The sequence below is a fragment of the Podarcis muralis genome, chromosome 2 (assembly GCF_964188315.1).
Source record: "Podarcis muralis chromosome 2, rPodMur119.hap1.1, whole genome shotgun sequence".
Taxonomy (NCBI): Eukaryota; Metazoa; Chordata; class Lepidosauria; order Squamata; family Lacertidae; genus Podarcis; species Podarcis muralis.
Genome location: NC_135656.1, coordinates 6,034,501 through 6,056,610, shown reverse-complemented (window position 1 = coordinate 6,056,610; position 22,110 = coordinate 6,034,501). Strand labels below are relative to the sequence as shown.

Here is a 22,110-nt window from a genome sequence, read left to right as displayed (position 1 = left end):
AAACAAGTACAGTGATACCTTGGAAGTCGAACAGAATCCGTTCCAGAAGTCCGTTTGACTTCCAAAACGTTTGGAAACCAGGGCACGGCTTCTGATTGGCTGCGGGAAGCTCCTGCAGCCAATCGGAAGCCGCGGAAGTTGCATCGTACATTTGGGTTCCAAAGAACGTTTGAAAATTGGAACAAACCAAGGTATGACTGTACAGTCTACCTTGGGTCAATTCACTTTTTGTGAATTAAAAAAAAGTAATGAGTGAAATTGACATGTAGCAGATGTTGGAGAGAGTGGTTTGGAACAGGCTATCTTGATACTTTGTGGTTTTTGGAGGGAAATAGGGGAATTCCTAATTCTGTTGTTCTCCTCTGTGCCCACCCACCCCCAATCTCTCCTTGGTAGGACCGGAGCTTCAGCGTAGAAATAAACACAACCTTTGAGGACTTCGCCCATGTCATCAGTTTTGACAAGCGTGCTGCCACGCTGGATGCCGGCAACATTAAGCTGACTTTCAACAGTGTGAGTAGGGCAGGGGTCCGTCAGTGTGCCTCCAGACTGTCAGCGGGAGGGATTCCAGCGAATGCGGTTTGTGTGATTAAAGTGAGTTAAAGGGATCTGCCGCCCTCACATGTCAGTTTCACTTTCAAAAGGAAGAAAAATACCGTATTTTTTGCTCTATAAGACTCACTTTTCCCCTCCTAAAAAGTAAGGGGAAATGTGTGTGCATTTTAGGGAGTGAATGCAGGCTGCGCAGCTATCCCAGAAGCCAGAACAGCAAGAGGGATTGCTGCTTTCACTGCGCAGCGATCCCTCTTGCTGTTCTGGCGTCTGAGATTCAAAATATTTTTTTTTCTTGTTTTCCTCCTCCAAAAACTAGGTGTGTCTTGTGGTGTGGTGCGTCTTATAGAGCGAAAAATACGGTACTTGGACTGATTACTGTTTGGAAAGTGATGGGGAAATGCGTTGAAAAAAGTGGGATGCACAAATGATCAATGAGAAGACATGTAAACATCCCACAAGCAAATCAGGATGAACGCACCTCGTAGCATTACATCTTGGCTGAAAGCCACAGTAATAATCCTCAGTAGTCTAATCTCCGCATAAGCTTTCTTCAAGCATATCAGGATAAGTGCTCTATAAATAGGTTACCTGGAGGAGTCCGAGTTGCTTGCACAAGAAGTACGGCACCATTTCCAATAGCTAAGTGCATCTGAAAGGCAGGGGCCAACATGCCCCTTCAGTACAGTGACTGGCCCCTTGTTGGCTCCAAATAAATGTTCCTTGGGAGCAGCGGAGACTGTAGGAGCACATTATAGGGAGCAGGATACCCTCAACCCTCTTTCATAATACTAGGACTTGGGAGTCAATGGATGCTAGGCTAAGGGTGGGTAGTGTGGAACAGTGGCAATCTCAATGTTGTCCCAACTCCCATCAGCCCCAGAATGCCTGGCCTATTGTCAGGAATGATGGGAGCTTTAGTCTGAAACCCTGGAGAGCTGCTGCCAGTCTGTGTAGACAGTACTGAGCTAGATGGACCAACAGTTTAAGGCAGCTCTGGCAAGGAGGATAATTTTGCTCATTCAGTGCAAGGAAGGGGAGAGATCCCTAAGGGCCATTTGGGTTCTGTGACCAGCGGAGGTTAAGAGGAATGCCGTATAGTGATGCTCCCTGCTTCCCTGCCCTCAGCTGCTGGAAAAGGCCGAGGCACGGGAGCGTGAACGCGAGAAGGAAGAAACTCGCAAGATGCGGCGCAAGGAGGCGGCATTCAAGAGCATGTTGCGCCAGGCAGCTCCTCCGCTGGAACCCAACACTGCCTGGGATGAGGTGAGGTTTTCTGCGCTCGGTTGCAGCACCAGCTCCAGCTGCCTTTATCTAGAGTTGCATGAATTGGCTACTAGAGAGGAGAACGAGCAGGGCTGAAGTTCAGAGATAAGGCACGTGCTTTGCATATAGGAGGTCCCAGGTTAATTCCTGGGGAACTGGGAGAGGCTCCTGTCTTAAATCCTGGAGAACCACCACCAGTAAGTATAGGCTTGTTGTTGTTTAGTCGTTTAGTCGTGTCCGACTCTTTGTGACCCCATGGACCAGAGCACGCCAGGCACTCCTGTCTTCCACTGCCTCCCGCAGTTTGGTCAGACTCATGTTTATAGCTTCAAGAACACTGCCCAACCATCTAGTCCTCTGTCGTCCCCTTCTCCTTGTGCCCTCCATCTTTCCCAACATCAGGGTCTTTTCCAAGGAGTCTTCTCTTCTCATGAGGTGGCCAAAGTATTGGAGCCTCAGCTTCAGGATCTATCCTTCCAGTGAGCACTCAGGGCTGATTTCCTTCAGAATGGAGAGGTTTGATCTTCTTGCAGTCCATGGGACTCTCAAGAGTCTCCTCCAGCACCAGAATTCAAAAGCATCAATTCTTCGGCGATCAGCCTTCTTTATGGTCCAGCTCTCACTTCCATACATCACTCCTGGGAAAACCATGGCTTTAACTATACAGACTTTTGTTGGCAAGGTGATGTCTCTGCTTTTTAAGATGCTGTCTAGGTTTGCCATCGCCTTTCTCCCAAGGAGCAAGCGTCTTTTAATTTCGTGGCTGCTGTCACCAGTATAGGCAGTACTGGGCAAAAGGGGACCAATGGTCTGATTCTGCACACGACAGCTTTTAAATGCCTAGTGTACTGACACATGCAGAGGTGCATTGTGCAGCCTCCTTTGGAGGGCAGGTAATTCTTCTGCATCAAGAGTGATCACATGATTCTATCAAACCTAGTGTATAGCAGTGTTATTTACCCCCAGTTGAGGACGACTGGAAGGCAACAAAAGCAGACCAGTGACTTGTGCCAAGACACAGCATGCCTCTTCTGTGGGTGGGCTGCTCTCTGCCTCATGGGAACCTTTCCTTATTTTCATTTTTTGCAGCATGCACTTTGGGAATGACTGCTTCCAAAGTTGATCTTCCCTAGAAAACTTTTTTGTCTTAATGCAATTGATGCAAACACTTTAGTGACCGAAGACAATAATTGCCACTGGATGCCTCCCTCCATCAGTAATAATCTAGCAGCTTTAGGGTGAAGCACCTAAAGCCTTTCCTGTCTGAGGAGGAGGGGTTAGGATATCCTGTTGGGAATCTGAGGTTGAGGTTCCCACGCAGCAGAAGTTGCCTCCAGTTCCAGTCACCACACAGAGGCTTAAGGTCCAAAATAGTTTACTGCTGTAGAGGATAAGGCTTCAGTAATACAGTTCCAAACAGTGATATATACATACAGCTTGTAGGATTTGCAGATACAGATATACAAACACAAATGATCTCTATTGCTGCAGCTTAAAGATGTAAAACAGACTCCAACTCATGGACAGACTCACTGACTGAGTACTGAGCTAACATGCCTTAATCACTTATGGTACAAGTCCATTGCCATAGCAGCTGGCTTATCTCATACTTGGGGTGATGTGTGCTCATGAAGGAAATTAACTCTTTCCTCCATGTCCAGTTCCTCCAACATGTCCACCCCCCCCCCCCTTTTTGGCTTTCCTTTCCAGGTCCGAGAGCGGTTTGTCAACAACATAGCCTTTGAGCAGATCACGCTGGAGTCAGAGCGGATCCGCCTTTTCCGTGAGTTCCTGCAGCTACTAGAGGTGAGCAGGGGCTGATTGGGAGGGTCAGAGTGGTTGAGCCTCAGCGGGAACTTCTGCTAAGGGGGTCTGTGGGGTGGGATTGCCTGATGATGAGAGGCTGAAGTAGAGGGGGTGGAGAAGGCAGCAAGCCAGGGAGGCTGTACCAGAAGAAGGGCCAGCTCAGGATTTTTCCTGCAATTTGGATTCACACACATGCACCCCGCTCTCTTTGTCTCCCTCTCCCCACAGACCGAGTGCCAGCATTTCCACGCCAAGGCCAAGAAACACCCCAAAAAGCCCAAGAAGCACCATCGCAAGCGGTCTTCTTCGGTGAGACCAGGGGGCTGTGAGGGGGGTGACTGAAGTCAGGGTGGGGAGACATGTTCATCAGAGCCAAGTGGCAGAGAGCCTTCTGCCCCCGTCCTATTGAAACTCTGGGTTGGTGTTTTTGCAGCAAGAAGCTCAGTGGCCTACGCCTGCAGTGGAATGAGGTGGGAGAGTAGACTGCACCCCCATGTACACAATTGCCTGGGATTTTAAAAAAAAGAAATATCAGCAAAGAAGGAGCGGACTAGCCTAGGACTTTTTCATGGGTGTCCTAGATTTTTCACTTGCAGGGAGTTGTCTATCCAAAACTGGCATGTGTGTCCACACAGCACACACACACACTTATCACCCTAGGATTCTGCCTCCTCACTTGGCAGTGATTTACATAATGACATAAGATTTACATAATTTAAAAAAAACCCCAAAATTTAAGTCGTTTTCATGAATGAAAGCATCTCAATTCATATACAGTAAAATTAAGCAATCCCTACATAATTCGTAAAAAGGTCTAACAAGACAGAAAAAACATTAAATCAGTTACAGTAAAAATTAAGCATCTCCAAGGTCAAATCCTGACCACCACAAAGCCCCCAGATAGTCTTGAGGCATCCTGAGTAACAGGTTGTGCAGAGCTCACAAGTAAGATGGCCTCTGGCCTCTTCAGCAGCAGTAGGTGGGGTCCGTCAGGGTCTCCCAGGCCGGGTAGAAATAGGCGCAGAAAGGGAGTGAGCTGGCCTAAGACCTTCCTCCCTGACATGCTTGGTGACGATTAGCCCTTGTGATGTCCTGTGGTTTATTAATGGCATGCCGGGCTTCCCAAGTGCTAGTCTGCCCTCCCTCTGGGAGAGGGTGACTGACGAGTGCAAATTTCTCCCCTCAGGGCTCAGAGTCAGGCTCAGACCACCCCCACCGCACAGCCAAGCGCAAGAAACGAAACCATTCGGAATCAGCTGGTTCAGGACCGTCGTCGTCACCTGATTCAGGTAAGAGCGGGGCATTTTGTGGAGCCGAGTCGTTGGTTCAAACTGCCATTCTGAGGGAAGTTTCCTCTGCCTGAGGGCCAAAGTGGGCCACCTTCCTGGGTGGGGGTGAGGCAATGGGGTGTCACCCTTCTCCCAGCATAGCAGGGTGCTGGCCAGCCACGCAAAAGGCAGAGGTTTCTACATGGGCGTCTCTCCACTGACGCCAGCGAGAGCCATTATTACGGTACGAGGATGCAGTCCAGCCAGGCGGAAGGAGTGGAGGCCGGGGGGGGGGGGAGTAAGGGCCAGGGAGGGGTGTCTCGAGGGCCAAAAGGAGAGGTCTGGAGGGCCGTGTGTGAGGTTCCCCACCTTTGGTATACAGAAACCCGCTCACTGTGTGTGAGGGGCAGTGCTGGATTAAACCCCATGGAGGCCCCTAGGCAGTCAAAATCTCTGGGGCTCCCTTGCAAATTATCTCCTAATACGTTTGTGATTTTACCAACCAACAAATTTAATAAACCAAGGGGCGGGGCCCCTAAAAAGCGTGGGGCCCATAGGCCAGTGCCTACTCTGCCTATTTGGTAATCCAGCATGGGTGAGGGGGCTTTGGCACCCACATGAATCACGTAACACCCTGGCCACCCTTCCGCCTACCTGCTGAATCCAGCCAGCTGTGCGTCTGTTCCTCTGTCTGGAATGGGCAGGGATCCACGGAGGTTTGCCTGCCGGCGGGTCAGTCTAAACCGGCTCTTTTGCCTGCTCCCACTGAGGGATGGCAGCACCCACATGCTGTGTCTCCCCCCCCCCCTGCCCACAGAGCACAGCACCAGGCGCTCCAAGAGGCAGAAGAAGAAAAGCAAGAAAAAGAGGCACAAATCGGTGAGTCCCACGGCAGCAAGCAGTGGCAGGACGCAGGTGAAACAGGTGCGGGTGAGGCAAGGGGCTGGAGCAATACGTCCAAAGCCAGGTCTCTGGGGACCGTTGAGGGGGAGGGATCTGTATAGGAATGCAAGGCCAGGTGTGTTCCACGCTGACCAATCGGGAAATGGAGTTCTGTGACCTGCATGGCTTTGTCCCAGGTGGAGGCACACAAAGCAGGTCATTGCCTGGGTGGGAAGCCAGCTGGGTGGGAGCCCCATGTGATAGATAGATAGATAGATAGATAGATAGATAGATAGATAGATAGATAGATAGATAGATAGATAGATAGATAGATAGATATAGACAGACAGACGGATGGAAGGCAGGCAGGCAGGCAGGCAGGCAGGCAGGCAGGCAGGAAGGAAGGAAGGAAGGAAGGAAGGAAGGAAGGAAGGAAGGAAGGAACCAACCCTATAGGAGCCTTCTCCTATAGTGAGACTGGCAGTGAGACTGGCCTCAGGAGGTGAAGAACTCTTGTTGGCTGGAGATATTTAATGAGAGGTTGGACGACCCACTTGCCAGGGAGGCTGCTGCAGCTGCAAGAGCCCTACATGAGCAGAGGGCTGGACTAAATGGTCTCCCAAGTTCCTTCTAGTTCTGTGATTCTGTAGTGTGAATTAAGCAGATTTTCCTCTTAGCTGCATCTTTTACTCTGCTGCTGTTTACTCATGTTTCTGTGTCTGTAATGGTGAATGTCAATGTGCTATGAAAGCCCCTTTAACCTCAAGAAATCCTGCTTGGTTTCTCCCCACCCCAACTTCTCGCATTTTTGAGATTTTTAGTATATATTTGCAGTTTTTAAGGGATTCTTTAAAAAAGGAAAGCTAAATTTCTCAGGATGCATAGTTCTGTACACAGTGCACAATTATGTTGTGTTTATGGGTAACATCTCCCATTTAATGTACAACACAATGAGTGGCAGCATTTGCATAAAGCAGGGGATGGAGGCTGATTCGTGCCACATATATCACTTGATATTTCATCACTTGATGGCACACAGCTGTATGTGTGGACCGAGTCCATTGAAGCGCATGGAGGCTAACGTACAAGTTCCGTTTGTGGGATTGCAAAGGAATCATCGCGTGTCCAGTCCTATAGGGAGAACATGCACTAAGGCCACATTAGTTGTCAGCGGTTCACACGTTCTGCTGTCAAATCACCCAGTGTGCAAGGATTGTGTAGAACAAAGTCAAGTGATGCATTGGCACATATCTGTGCGTGAGAATGAGACCTGTGTGACTGCAGAGTCGAATGGTGAGGTGTGAGGGAGCGAATGTGCCCATAAAGATCCATATGTGAGCATCAGTCTTGCAGGCTTCACACACACAGATGTACACAGACATACCTGTACAGTGGTGCCTCGCAAGACGAAATCAATCCGTTCCGCGAGTCTCTTCGTCTTGCGGTTTTTTCGTCTTGCGAAGCAAGCCCATAGGGAAATTCGTCTTGTGGAACGACTCAAAAAAACGGAAAACCCTTTTGTCTAGCGAGTTTTTCGTCTTGCGAGGCATTCGTCTTGCGGGGCACCACTGTACATCATTTGATTTCTCTGCATCTGATTCCTGCACGCAGAGAGGTTGCCAGCTGAGTGTGTGAACTGTGATTCCACTAAAAGCACTTTTATTTCAGGTGAGCTGAGCAGATGTAAAAGTTCTGTGCTTGAAAGTGCCTCAAGTGCTTAAGAGACTGCTAGAAAATCCAGTGGGTTGGATTTGTTTCAGGTTTGGAGGATCAGGACGGCTGATCTGCACCTATGTTTTCTTTTTTGTGTGGTTATAGCACATGTCCATTAGTCAGAGCTATTTAGGTACCATTAGCCAACTATTCATTTATTAGCACCTTCCCATGTCTGTTGCCTGCTTTTGGCACACTGTGAATGACATTATGTGCTTTAATCCACAGGCGGTAAAGTGTGATGGAGTGTTTTGCTTCGGAGCACGGGGAAAAGAGATTAGAATCAGAAAACTTTCCATGCCCTTATGATTCTGTGGTTAGAAGTGTTTGTGTGTTTTTTCTATGATGGCGCAAGCACATTACCCAGTATCTGGTACGAAAGGCAGCATCCTGAGCATCTCAGCTTTCTTTTTCAAATAAAGATTCTAGACTTTATGATTGCAAAGATGTACTTGAAGGCACAAGGGCAATGCCTTATGAAATCTCAAACCAGAGGAGTTTCTGAACAAAGGTTTCAATATCTGTATCCTTTCCCCACATTTAGAGGCCAAGTGGTGACGACAGCAACAGTGCCTTTTCTGCAGTGGCCCCTTCTGCTCTGTATTGTTCTCTTTCAGAGGCGGCTCGGCCGACACTCAACTTGGATTAGCTTCAGGCCCAAAATTAAAGTGCTTTTATTTGCCCAGGTTTTTACCACCACTGGTTCTTATTGCTTCTGCTGCTCTTTCCGTTTGACTGTGTCGTCTTTTTTATTTCTTTATATTTTGCATATCAAAATTGTCAGCCACCTTGGAAACTTTGTAATCGAAGATACAGATTTTATAAAGCAGGGGTGGGCAAACCCCTCCGGATGCCACGGGACTCCCAGCTCCCATCACCCCTCACTCTTGTTCCATACTGGATGCCGCTGATGTGAATTGGAGTCCCAAGAACTCCAGGAGGGCCTCAGGTTAGCCGTACTGCTGGATTCTGATCAGAGCAGCAGGAACTGCATTGCTAAGGGATCCAGAAAGAAGCAGGGTCACTTGTGTCCAGAACACAACTTGCCAGCTAGTTTCCCCTTGGGGTTCTTTTTCTCAGTTAAGGCTCTTTGATTGTCTCAGCACAGACTCCTCACAACCTTGTCTGTAGTCTCTTTCTGCATTGCCTTAGCCCACTCCGCTTTTGCTACCTTCCTCCCTATATTGGGCTGGTCACCGCTGAGCTGGCTGGGCCGCTAGCAGCCCCCCGCTGGCTGCCCCAGCCCAGGCCCCTTTTCCCCTCGAGTTTGCAAGCTGCTTCTTTTACAGAACAGCCCTGAAAGCGAAGCTGAGCACAAGAAGGACCCGAGCCGACCCGACGAGTGGGAGCGAGAGAAGGCCCCTCCGCGACCTGAGGGAAGAGGCCACTCCCCTCCCCGGGGCACCAGGAGGGAGCGGGTGAGCCCTGGGAGGAAATCAAGCGGCACCAGGGATGGTGGGTGGGAAGAGGCAAGGAGGATTTGGGAGGAGGAGGAGGCGGCAAGGTGAGGTGGTGGGCGGGCAAAGGTGCTGGGGTTTCTCACTCGCGCTCCTTTCCCTGGCAGAGCGGCTGGGACACCTCAGAGAGCGAAGAGCTCAGTGAAGGGGAGCTGGAACGTCGGCGCCGGACTCTGCTGCAGCAACTGGGTGACCAGTAACCACCGCGGCCTCTTTTGAGGCTCCCCTTCCACACACGCCAGACCCAATTGGTCCTTGTTCCTGCGTAGGCTGTGGCTTCCTTTGGCTGCGACAGCGCCCAAGCCAAGCGTGTGTACTGCTCTGGCCCGGAACCTGCACAATTGGGCTGCAGTGCCCCCCCTCCACCCCCCCTGCTTGCTTCCGAGTCGGGAGCGGGCCCTGCCCACTGGCAGGGATGGCCTCCATCGATTCCCCCCGTCTGCATGGAGCCACCAGGACAGGGAGGGAGGATTTGGCTGTACTGTCTGGACCTAAAATTCAGAACCAGCTCTGGGATCCAGCCTGAAGAAGATTAGGGGGAATAGGGTTAGGGGCCCCTCCGTGCATCAGTTGGCAACGTAGCACAGGAGCAAATGGCATCTCTTCTCGACGTTTCACCAGGGCTGCACCTGCTTGGAGCCTCCTTGGCCTAGAACCAGAATGGCAGGGTCCAGTTTGTTTATCACAGCATCAGCCCTGCCTGGGGAACGTGGTCCAGGAATGGGGACAGGGTGTATGTTCCTGGTTGTTTTTTGTTCTTCTTTTTTTTTTTTTTGAAGGTTTGTCTCAGTGACTGGATCCTTCTTTCTGGTTGCAGTACCCCTTGTGTGTTGAGGATTCAGTGGGATTTTTCAAACAATATTTATAATAAACTTGGACTAGAATTATCCTTCTCTGGTGGGCCTCCTGTAGAAGATTGGTTTAAATTTGAGAAATCTGAAGCTTGGGTTATCTTTCTTGGACATTTTGGGGAAATATTGGGGTGGGTGTGTTTTGTTGCATACCACAAATCTGTGGCTGCGTCTGCTCACCAGCATAGTGGGGAAGGGGATTTTCGGAGGAGGGCAACATAGGTGTGCTTTACACTGGCTTGCACATTGCGGACAGATGTGCAAAGGAGGGAGGAGAGTCAAGTCACAAAAGGAAAGCTGTGCAGAATCATGGAAGTGCATATAATAAACAAAGCACAAGTATATTGTGTGTATGCAGCAATAAATATGCGCACAGACATTCCTCAGTAAGAATAAGCCATTTGTGCAATGCTGATCAGTTTATTTGCACAACTGATCTTTTTTTACTGATGGATGTCACACTTTTAATATATCTAATTCAGTACACTAGTGTTTGTTTTATGGTGTGCATTTGTTGTGCGTCCCCCCCCACAGCTCCCATCCTGCCAACTCCTTATTCTTTTGCAAATGTGAAATGCAATTCCAAAATCTGGCAGCTGGGTAGCACCTTTAGTGGGAACACCTGAAATGTCACAAAGGTATGGCAAGCTTTCAAGTTCTCCATAACTCTTCCATTGGGCAAGATCTTACACAGAGCACTAGGTGGGGTGGGGGAGTACATAAACTAGGCTGTTGTAACTTGTAGTCCTAAAGTCAGCTTGTAGACTCGGTTCTAAGCTGGGAGATCTGAGGATGAATAATTCTCTTTCCCAGGTGCTACAGCTATCAGGCTACACCGTTAAGATTTTGAGATGAAGAAGCTGGGTCACCCAGATCTGTCCTAAACCTTAAAAACAAAGCACACAAGTTCCCGGGGTAGGTAGAGAGCAGACGTAAAGAGAAACCCACGAGTTTTTAAATTCAGCAAAGCCTGGGGTTAATTTGGGCCGTGTGCATGTTTAGAAACCTCTGGCTCTTCTAGAATGCAGCGTTCAATGCAAAGAGAAAAGATGCACCTGTTGTTTTGCCCAGCTTTTGGTCTCTGGCAACGCACACCACTGGGAGTCCTGAATAGGAATGTGAGCCTTGGGCTAGGAAATGGCTCTGCACCCCATCTCTTGTCAAATGGGCACCCATTGTTCCAGGAGCTAAAAGCAAAGTGTGGCCAAGAAGAGGCGAGGAAACTGCACAGGTCTTAAAGCAAACATGATGGTGGTGAGGTAGGAATAAATTGTTGAATGGTTTCTTTAAATGTAAAGGTTCATCATTGTTCCACTCAATGTGTATGTCTTCAAGGGGCCAGAGCAAGGGCCAGAGCAAGATAACGAGACCCAGCTTTACAGCTGTGAAACATAGCAGGTGCTGCTGAGTTGTATTTGATTAAGGTGTGTCAGCATCTGGGTGTAGTATATAAGGAGCAGCACCTAGCTCTCCCATTACCCTGGGGGTTGGGTCTCGTTTGGTTGTTAATGTATTTAGTGTAAAAGGAGTTTTTGTTTTTCTTATTAAAACCTTGTTTAAGTTATTTTTGAGTCCTTTTCATTTTTAATGCATGGTCTCCCCAGCAAGCTCTCTGCAGCGCTACCATACTGCATAAAGCCAACATAAATCAGATCCTCAGAGACAAAGCTCAGGTGGATAGCCTTTTCATTTGTTTGTTTTATTTTCTCCGCCTTCTCCCATTAGTAGAAATTCTGTACAGTTCAAAGGGGGGCGGGCGGGAGAGGAGGCACTGGCTTACAATACAGTCAATAATATTTCACATGTACAAAAAGTTACATCTAGCTACACAAAAGGACTACGATGGAGTGGATACGCTGTAAACTGTCCAGAAGCAGCACCAGGAAGATTCCTGCCTGCTTGGATTGAGCCTTGCTTGCCCTCTTAGCTGTGGCAAAGGCCTTTGAAGGGGTGGTTGGTCCCTTTTGCTTTTTGGGTGGGTGGGGAAATAGTGTTTGCTCCAGAAGCAACTGTGTCTGTAGCCCAGCTTCCCCACTTCCAATTAGTGTTAAAATAGTGTTCCCTGTGCGTACTTGTAAGCAGTTTCACACCCACCTTTATTTTATTTTTTAAGACTTAGAGCAGGGCTTCCAGCATGGTGCCCGTGGGTGCAAATGTGCCCACAAAGGCCCTCCCTTTTGCCCATGTGGTCCCCTCCCCCAAGTTCAGCTTGAAAGAAGCATTGGGGTATGTATGTGTGTAAGAGAGAGGCCTGCAGCACTTTCTCCAGTTTGCAAATGTGCCCATGAGCCCCCACAGGTTGGCGGCTGCTGACAGAGCTCTGTTTCTTTGCTAGAAAAGACAAATGTGTCATGTGAGCGTGTCCTGTAAGCTTTGGGTATACAGTGCAGGAAACCTAAATGCAACAACCTTGTGCCAGAAAAAAACCATATACATTCACAAGAGTCGGATTTCCTCAAATCTGCTGCAAAAGAATCATTGCACAAGTATGTGAGCTTGCTGCTGGTGGTGGTGTATTAAGGGAGCTGATTCACATATCCGTGTCCATCACTGAGTCAAAGCAAGGCCCAATTCTGTTTCCAAAATAAGCCAGCCAGGTGCTTCCAGGAAGCTCCAAATTAGAGCCCAGTGTTTGCTCTGCTGTTTCTCCCCATCTTCTAGGAGTCAAAGGGGTACTGAGACCAATCTGGTGTAGTGGCTTAGAGAATTGGGAGGAGGTCTGGGGAGACCTCCGTTCAAGTCTCCACTTTGGCCAGTCACTCTCACACCCTAACCCACTTCACAGGATGTTGCGAGGATGAAATTGGGAGTGTGGCGAGGGGAGAAATTTGTTGGCCACCCAGAGCTCCTTGGAGGAAGGAGCAGCATTTTATTCCTCTGCAAGGAATTGCTATGTACTGTCACAGCCAATATATGTTGCTTCCTCAAGGAGATGTGTGGCAGCTGAATGAGCGAACCAGCTCCTCCATTTGGGATTACATGTTCTGGCTTATCTGGTGACAACTCATTTGCACAATGTAACCCTGCACATGACTACTTAGAAGTAGGCCCCAGTGAATTCAATGGAACTTGCTCTCAGGCAAGTGAATATAGCCTCGCAGCCTCAAACATGCAATTCCTGTTGCAGTAAATCAACAGATTGCGTGTGTGAACAAGATCCAACTCCCTCCTCCTGTAAGCAAGTTGGGCTCATGATTTAAAGTGGTCACCTAAGAGTAGAGGAACCCAGAGCCAAGTAATTACTTAGGTTAGGGTTCATACTGTTGTGGCAATGGGCTGTGTAAATGGATCACTCTGGTCTAGCATCAAGGTTTAAGAGCTCTTGTGTAATGAAGCACCTGGGCCTCTTCCAGATGGTCACTATTTTGCAGGTGGAATTCAATAATATGCCAGCAAATTTAGACCATGCAATTAAAGTGGATTTTGCACTCATGCACAATGAAGGCACATCCATTGTTAAAAATTGACTTTTTGTGGCAAGGAAAGTGATGGGGAAACAAGGGAAGGTGAGGGTTAACAACTGCTTAATGCAATGTCATAAAACCACACAATTCGGAATGAATGCTCAATAAGCAGTGGGCATCATATATCTATCTCCTTCTCACGAACTTTTTGAAATCAGGATCAACGTCCAATAAATAGATTTGCCTGGAAGAGCCTCTGATTGTGCAGGTGTCCCAGATGTAGAAAGGAGTAGGAGCTCATGTGTCGGGTTTTCTCTAGGCACAACTGCATGCAACACAGTTGTTGAAGGAAGATGTGACGTCAAGAGTGGGATTAAAAGTGCAGCCCCAAATACACATTACATGTGCAAAACTGTAAGGGATTCTACGGCATGCTTTTAGTTTGGGCAGGAACACTCATGCTTTATCCTACAAAAGCATTTTTTGGGGGGGGGGGGTGTCTCCAAGTGACTGAGTGCATCACTCGCATCCCAATCCTTCCTAATACACCACCAGGATATAAATCAAATTGAACCAGTCAGAATTTCTCTCTTGCACACATACGCACATAACATACATCCCCAGCGCCTCTATTAGTGTTTCCCATGCTCCTTGTTTCCCACGTTTCACTTACTGCTTCTAAATACATTCTGCCCTGTATCTGCCCATCCCACCCACAAAGCTGTTTCTCTTCCGCTGCCTTCCAGTTGCAGATAGGGCTGCCAGGTCTTTATCTGTAACTGGGCCATCAGACCAAGAGCGCAAGCCTTATTTCCTTACCAGATTCCTTTGACCACCCTCCTGATATAACACTGATGCCACAGTTCCATCCTCATAACCACCAACATGAATTCAAATTTCCACTTAACCTATTAAGTAGGCATTGAAATGGTGGGTTATTTTACTGTTCTCTGCACGTATGCATATTACAGAGTGGGTAAAGGCAGCCTTGCAAATAAAGTCTGCAAAAGTTACTAGTCTACGAGAACGGCTAGTGCATTGAGTCACTAATATCTCTGTTGCCATTTCCTGGCCTCAGCTACCTCCCCCCACTGCCCCCAGTTTCCCCATCTGGTCACTTGGAATAACCAACCGAGTAGCTGATTGCAAACCTATTTAAAGGCCAGTAAGGAGTTTCCCCTCTTGCTTAGGTGAAATGTACACAGAGGACTTCCAGGGAGCATCTGGCTGGTCACCATTGGAAACAGAATGTTGCACATTGGGCTGACCCACAGCAGATTTACCTGTGCCTTTAGCGGCTCAATCAACACTTGCCCCTCCTCTGAATGGGATGATGTGACTGATTTCAGTGGACATACTTCCCAGCCTAGTGGCCTTCCTCTCACTGAACCTAGCTGTTGAGGAAGATGCAAGGTTCCTTGCAGGTAACCTGTGCTAATTGGGAAGTTAGAGGCAGCTGGATTATTGAGGGAAGATGGTAGTTGATATGCAAAGTATGTTGAGGTGGAAATGGCTGCTGGATTTTGCAGTGGGGGTTGGTTTCTTTGGAATATCTGGGTTCCCAAACCTGGCCACTGATTTCTCCACCTCACCCACAAATGGTTTGGAGACTGCTGCTTTGAATATTTTAAAAAACATTCGAAAAATAGTTTACATGAAGTTTAACGTCAGACCTTCATATTCACAGGACAGAAACAAAAGGCAAAATATATCCAGCATACAATGACCAAAAAGGAAAAGAAATGAGTCAGTCTAGGACCTGGCAGTTCTTTCGGCAGAATTATTTTCTGTTCCACAGAGCTCCAAAATTTACAACCCATTCTGCTCTGCTGCTCCCCAGCAAAGTGATGGGGCCTTGCTCTAAGGCTTCCTTACCTAGGAGTAAGCACCATTGACTTCAATGGGCTTTACATCTGAGTAACCATGCACAGGATGAACATATAAAGCTGCATCAGTCCATCTAGCCCTGTTCGTTCAGACTGGCAGTGGCTTTCTAAGGTCTCAGGCAGAGTGGGAGAGGCCTGAATCTGGAACCTTATGAAGTGCAGGCTTTAGGCTCCTAGGGGTCTCATCTAAAATACAGGCCTCGGGTTGCCTTTGGGCAGGATTCAAATCCACAGGTGCAAACCTAGCAGGGGTGCTGGGCCTAAACCACAGAGCCAATTTTTCCCGGGACACAATAGCTCAGCCATAAGCACTGGGTTCCCTGCAAGAGTCACCCTGAGAGTCTTTGGCACGGTTTATATACAGACGGTTAATGCAGGGAGATGCTTCTGCCATGACTAACGCTCTAGAACGCCAAGCATCACTGCTTTTCGCAGGTGTGCCCAAGCAGAAGGATTTGCTGAATCCTTCCTGATCAAGTGGTTGATTCCTTCCATTGTCTAGATAACTAGGATGCCACGTGTTCTGAAATCCCAGTTATCTCTCCACAGACTTATGGAACCAAAGTCACATAGGAGCATTCTGCTGTGCATGAAGCCATGCTTTGGAGCCTGGGGTCAAAAGATCAACAGGACTCACCTGGGTCGGCCTTGGAAAGAAATATGGATGAATATTCAAATACAGGAAAAAGGACAATTTCATATTCGTAAGCTCTGTTGGAGCCAGCCCTATCTAAAGATCTCTTTGGTATATTAAGATCTATATAAACCTCTTTCACATAAAGCTAATTGCTTCCTGCTTCCAGAAAGTGGCTAAACCCCCAAGGGAGTAAAGTTGATTCCCTGAATTAAAAACAATTGAAGAAGCAATCCTGCTTTCATTGTCAAATGGCTTTATCCTAATGCTATCTGCAGCTCTAATAACTTCTGGACTAACATCTTTGGTCGCGGGGAAGCATTAAAGCAGGTTAAGAGGAGATAAAGTGGGTCCTCTTTTTCCGATTGTCTTAAGAAACATCATGGCCTGGAAACTGAGACCGAGGTTCAGATAGGAAGGCAGCAATTGGCCATCATAGTGCAAGGGCCAAAAGTGGTCTACCTTTTAGTATGATGAGTCAGGTACCAGAGGCGGCTGATTCCTGGCACCCTCGTGAGGTAACATCGACTGGAAAGTTATTTGCTGAAAGTCTCACTGATATTAATGAGCTCATTCCATTTATTTCAATGAAACGTTCGCTGATGGGTTCTGTTCCATGTTACTTAATGGGAAGTAGAGAGGGGCGCCATTTTGACAGTAATGAATTAATGGCTACAAAATGGCTCCCTCCTGCATGCTAATATCTCACTTGCTATTTTTGTTACCTGCAGCATTTAACTTCTTGAGGATGATTCCCAGGCTACAATTTAGTGTTTTTACCGCAGGTATACAAATGTATACCTGGCCTTAGGGATGGAGGAGAGTTTCGTTCTGTCCCCCTTTTAAAGTGAATCAACAAAGTTGCCATGCAGCCATCCTGGACAAATACACAGTTCAGAACATAATTGTCCTCTGGATTTTGCAATAAAAATTCTCAGGTCAAACAATGTACCAAAATGCGTCAAAAAGGCATATTTTAGGATGACATGCATTTAGAAATGCATACACTGAGATAAAATACATATTTAAGAACAGATTTTGGTACATTAGAAAAAATACTGCACATTAATGCAGGAACAGACTTATGAACGATCACATACAAAATTGACACAATTGGGAAATAAGATGGATCCACCCGTCCCTAGCTGGTTCTGAAAGATGCAACATTCATACATAACCATTGGTGCTTGTTCTGAGGGGTTCAAGAGGACATAGCAGGCAAGCTAGATTTGACCTGGTGAGAATTAAGGCATTTGGTCCAGTAAATGAGAAGAAAGCTGTATCTAAAACACCATACATGAACTGGAAGCATAATTTGGTCCTCTGGAAAATAATGAGAATAAGAAAACTAAAAAAATTAAAAACTGGGCAGCATCAAAAGTTGCCTGTAACCTACCTAAGATCTTTCTTTTGATAATCAATGGTTGGCTCATCGCCGTCGTTTCTCTGCTGTGCGAACACCAGGGTCACTTCGTGCAGTTGAGACATGAGACTTTTGGTCTGAAGGTTTCCCCTTTTGAAGAAGGATTCCAGTGGTTTTTCGAAAGGCCATCGGCGCCTAGCTTTTAAGCTCTTCAATGCCAGCTCAATAGACTGCTGCTCCAAGAAGACCACAGTATTGCTGAAGGCTGCTCCAGAAAAACGTTGCTGGTCCACAAAACTATGCGCCATACACAAAGGTCTACTAATGGAAATACTCCCCCCCCCCCAAAGAAAACACCCCACACTCCCGCATTGCATTGTGACTCCAGCCATGATGATGTCCTCTGTCTCAATCCAGTCAAAGTGCAATTTTGGTCCGGATGCTCAAAGGGCTGAGGCTTGAGAAGGGGCAAGCCAGACACCTGCTGGCCAAAGGCACTTCTAAACAACCGAAACAGCCTTGTCCTTCAGAGCTGGCTCAGCGAGGGGACAGGAGGAGCAAGGGCTGACGGGAAAGGTCATATATGTACAGATTAAAAAATACACCTTAAATAATAAGAGAATAACAATAATACTGACGCAGTAAGGCACTTCCTAAATGTCCCTTTGGTTCTTCAGCTTAAAATGTTTGAAAGGATGGAAGTTTTTTTTTTCTTTGGCAAAAGGAGAACTAGGCCTGGGCTGTTGGGAATGCAGCATTAGCCCGTTGGAAAGGCAGGGTATGCAGAGCTCTGTGGGAGAAAGGAACAGCCAGTCAGGACGGGAGTAAAGAATTGCTGGAGAGACAATGCATAAGCGGTTGCTGTCGGGGGGCATTAAAGACTGTGAGGCAGTTCATGTACCATTTGGAGTGGGGTGAAAGGCAGGCGGCAAGAGTTCTTGCCCCTTGGGGGCATATAACCACCCACCCAGGCCACCCCTCTCCACATTCCCCCTTTTCAGGCAAGAGCATACGAGACACTTCTTTGCCAGAGTATCAAACGATGGGTTCCGTGGCAGGCTAGAAAAATAAAGGGGCTACCCCCTCTCCCCGCCAGTGGGGGCTATGGAGCAAGACTGAAGGTGGCTGAGGATGACAGGCAACTGTGATGGCCAGTTCTCTGTCCCAAGGGCAAACTTTTCGTTTTGGTGTCTCCTACTTAGGCAGAAGCAGCAAAGCAGAGGATAAAAGGCTCTGGGCATCCAGAGAGCTGTTGTTTCTTACCCTCTGCCGCGGATGAATTGAGAGGGGACTAGAGGCAGATGGTTCTTGCTGCTATGGAGGGGATAAAAACGAAAATTAGGCCAAATTGGGAAGTGGTGGGTGGGAGGGAAAGCTCTTCTCCCCTGGGGGCTGGATTCTGCCCTCGCCAAACCTTGTAAGGAGCCACGAGGTCTGGAAAAGCACCAGCTCATCCAATTGCCATGGTGGGGTTGGGGATGGAGCTGCTAAATCTTTAAACCAAACTCTCTGGTGCCCAGCCTCTGTGGCTCCCAGCTCTATCTGCACATTGCTAATGATGGGGATTCCCTGAGTTGAAGTCAAAACAGTGCAACTGATTCCCTCACAGTCCACATGCGCTGGGACTTCACCGTGCTCTTGGGAAACCACTGGGGGATCAGATCAGTGCTGCCTTCTCCATGGGGGCACCCCAAGGACACTGCCTGTGCTCCCCACTGTTTGCTACTGCACCAAGCTGGCACTGTAGGCAGTCAGTGCGTGGACATGTTCTCAAGTCAGGGGTGAGGAACCTGTGGCCCTCTAGATGTGGCCGGGCTGCAGATCCATCATCCCTGACCATTGGTCAGGCTGGCTGAGGCTGGTGGGAACTGGGAGTCCAACGACTCCAGGGTGGCAGCCACAGGTTTCTCGTGCCTTGAAAGTCTTGGGCTTAAACCCGTCCAGACACACTGAGTGCAATCCAGAGAAAGCTAAGGCATGTCTAAATAATCAGACCTGGCATTTATCAGAGCACCAAAAGTCCTTCGCGGACAATCCAGCCGCAGACTTAAATGTGATGAAGCCCATTCGCCTTAACTGTACTTCATTTTTTATTGGTCTGTGGCCATTATGTCAGCCATCCTTACAATAACTGTAAGGTAGGTCAGCGTTATCTACCCCCATATTGCAGGGAGGGGCTGAAGTTGAGAAATAGTGGCCTTAAGGTTGCCTAACAAACTCATGGCTGGCGTGAGATTTGAAACAGGAGTTTGACAGTTGGCATTTACTACATCTGTTTGTACGTCACTTCCAGTCATTTTTATGAGTAAAATGGTGGCGGCGACAAAGACTACTACTACTACTACTACTACCACTACTAATGGTGCTAAATACATGCAAGCATCTATAAAGGTAAAGGTAAAGGTACCCCTGCCCGTATGGGCCAGTCTTGACAGACTCTAGGGTTGTGCGCTCATCTCACTCTAGAGGCCGGGAGCCAGCGCTGTCCGCAGACACTTCCAGGTCACGTGGCCAGCGTGACAAGCTGCATCTGGCGAGCCAGCACAGCACATGGAGTGCCATTTACCTTCCCGCTGGTAAGCGGTCCCTATTTATCTACTTGCACCCAGGGCTGCTTTCGAACTGCTAGGTTGGCAGGCGCTGGGACCGAACGACGGGAGCGCACCCCGCCGCGGGGATTTGAACTGCCGACCATGCGATCGGCAAGTCCTAGGCGCTGAGGTTTTACCCACAGCGCCACCCGCGTCCCCTATCTATAGGAACACAAAAACATAGGAAGCTGCCTTATACTATTGGCGCAGAAGCCCAGTAAGAACACATGACGAGGCTTGCTGGATCAGGCCATGGCCCATCTTGTCCCTTATCCTGTTCTCACAGTGGCCAACAAGATGCTTCTTGGGAGGCCCACAAAGCAGGACCTGAGTGCGAATGCTGCTCTCTTCCCACTTATGGTTCCTTCCCAGCCACTGGTTTTGTCCACTCTGCCTGGCAGTCGCTTTCTAAGGGCTGAGGACCTTTCTTTGCCACCAGCTAGCTGATCTTCCGGGAGACTTCAGTGGGCACTTAATTCAGCAAGATTTGGGCATGCCTCTGTATTGTGCCCAGTTTGCATATTCAGCTCTTATGGAAACAGAAAGAAGTCCAGAGATGAGAATCTGCATGAATTTTGGCTCTTTGATTAAAAAGACAAGGTTGGCCAAAATATAGCCTGTTTTGGGTGGATAAATTATCATACAGATCATATTTTGAACAAATGAAACTGTTAATTATTCTATTTGCAGCTCCCCTTCCTCCAAAATATACATTTTGGCCGTAATTATACAGCTACTTTTCCAGGAGAAACCCCCATGGAACTCAAGGGGACTTGTTTTTCAGTAAAGCTTGCAGTCTTGATCTCACTCCATGGTTTTTTAAACAGTCTCTTTCAGATGTATTGGGTGGGTGCAGGAGGCATATTTGAACGCGCCCTTGCAAAAAGAACCATATAGATCTATATATTAAGGCATGCTGAAATGGTACAGTCCCTAAAGCAAGACATACCATGAGAGTTTGCTGCTTGTGTAAACTGGCCCTAGGTTGTAATCGACCACACTATGTTGACTGCACAGTTAGACGGTGCTGTTTTCACCCCCAACAAGAATTCAGGCAGCAACCCCCACCCCCCACCCCCACTCTTCAATCAAGAGAGGATTTAGTAAAGCTACTCTACTGCATTAGTGTGATAAGATGATCTGATAAACAGACTGGAGAATGATGCATGCGAATCAAGACAGGGGGTCTGTAACAACCTCATCATGCCCACCATGCAAGGTATAGACAACAGAATTGTAGATACAAGATGATGCCTCTGGGTTCATGCAGGGATTCTCAACAGTGAAAAGGAAGATGCAGTGAAGGGGCGCTTTTTTTTTTTTGAGGGGGGTCACTTTTCTTTTAAAATACTTAATTTCTGGTCTTTTAAATCAACCAGCTGGTTTCTATCCTTCATGATAGCAGAGAGAACACTGGAAATGTATAAGGATGGAAGGCAGTGTGCAATTCTGTCCAAAGGAGAATTCTGGCTGGTGCAACTTGTCGTGTGGAAGTGAGGGAAATTTCCTCTCTCTCTCTTTACACAACTAATTGAAATGTACCGGAGCCTCGTCTTGTGCATCAGGTCACCTTGGAGGCAGCCTGGAAAGAGAAGCTCACACAGGCATCAACTACAGTGGTACCTCAGGCTACATATGCTTCAGGTTACATACACTTCAGGTTAAAGACCCAGAAATAGTGCTTCAGGATAATAACTTTGCTTCAGGATGAGAGCAGAAATCAGGCTCCGGCAGCGCGGCAGCAGCAGGAGGCCCCATTAGCTAAAGTGGTGCTTCAGGTTAAGAACAGTTTCAGGTTAAGTACGGACCTCCGGAATGAATTAAGTACTTAACCTGAGGTACCACTGTACTGTCATGATTCCTGAGCAGCACCGCTGAGTCGACAAAGCAACTCTCTCTATAAGCCTCCATATCGAAATTTCCGTGACCTGGCTTCGGACTACAATTCCCATCAGCCCCGTGTCGGCTGAAGCTGATGGGAGTTGTTGTCAAAAAAACAAACATGGAAGGCACCAGGTTGGAAGTTAGGCTGCTGTGTAGTGATGGCGATTCTCTGCCCAGTGGGGCCTCTGAGAAGAGGTTGGGAAGCCCCGAGATCATGGGAGGAGACAGCAAGGCATGCAGGAGGGGAAGCCTGGGCTCTGTGGCGGAAGGAGCTGCATGCAGAAGAGGAAGAGACGATCCACGGGTACCTTTGACGAGGGAGAGGGCGGAGCTAACAGTTAGGCTCGTCATGGTGGGATGGCTCGCAGAAAAAGCGAGACCCCCGCTTCGCTGTGCGGGCAGTGAAGGGGACGCTCTTCAACACTGCGGGGTGGGAGGGGAACGGACAAAGACATACAAGATACGTCAGACAGCGAGAAACACGGTGGGCGGCTTATTTCACAGAACGTGGATGCAGCTATACTCGGGACATCTTAGGCAGGGGGCATATACG

General features: G+C 48.1%; 2 protein-coding genes across 15 annotated transcripts in view; one reads left to right on the top strand and one right to left on the bottom strand.

Annotated features, from left to right (window-relative positions):
- Positions 1–11,359, top strand: part of PRPF40B (pre-mRNA processing factor 40B) — a 47,592-nt gene extending 36,233 nt beyond the window's left edge. For 3 of the 7 annotated variants that reach the window (XM_077923805.1, XM_028721414.2, XM_028721411.2), the window contains exons 19-26: positions 397–513; positions 1,681–1,818; positions 3,529–3,624; positions 3,853–3,933; positions 4,811–4,913; positions 5,710–5,771; positions 8,777–8,905; positions 9,052–11,359. In XM_077923805.1, coding sequence (XP_077779931.1) covers positions 397–513; positions 1,681–1,818; positions 3,529–3,624; positions 3,853–3,933; positions 4,811–4,913; positions 5,710–5,771; positions 8,777–8,905; positions 9,052–9,144 — 819 coding nt within the window. In that variant the 3' untranslated portion in view covers positions 9,145–11,359. The other 4 variants (XM_028721417.2, XM_028721415.2, XM_028721413.2 and 1 more) reach the window with 4 other exon arrangements.
- Positions 11,360–16,280: 4,921 nt separating this feature from the next.
- The window catches only part of FMNL3 (formin like 3), a 106,864-nt gene continuing 101,034 nt past the window's right edge, over positions 16,281–22,110 (bottom strand). For 4 of the 8 annotated variants that reach the window (XM_028721404.2, XM_028721405.2, XM_077923802.1 and 1 more), the window contains 2 exons: positions 21,866–21,980; positions 16,281–17,872 (listed from right to left, as the gene is read on the bottom strand). In XM_028721404.2, the coding sequence (XP_028577237.2) occupies positions 21,889–21,980 (92 nt within the window). In that variant the 3' untranslated portion in view covers positions 16,281–17,872; positions 21,866–21,888. Of the gene's footprint in view, positions 17,873–18,345; positions 18,397–21,865; positions 21,981–22,110 lie in introns of all 8 variants that reach the window. The other 4 variants (XM_028721406.2, XM_077923803.1, XR_003705568.2 and 1 more) reach the window with 3 other exon arrangements.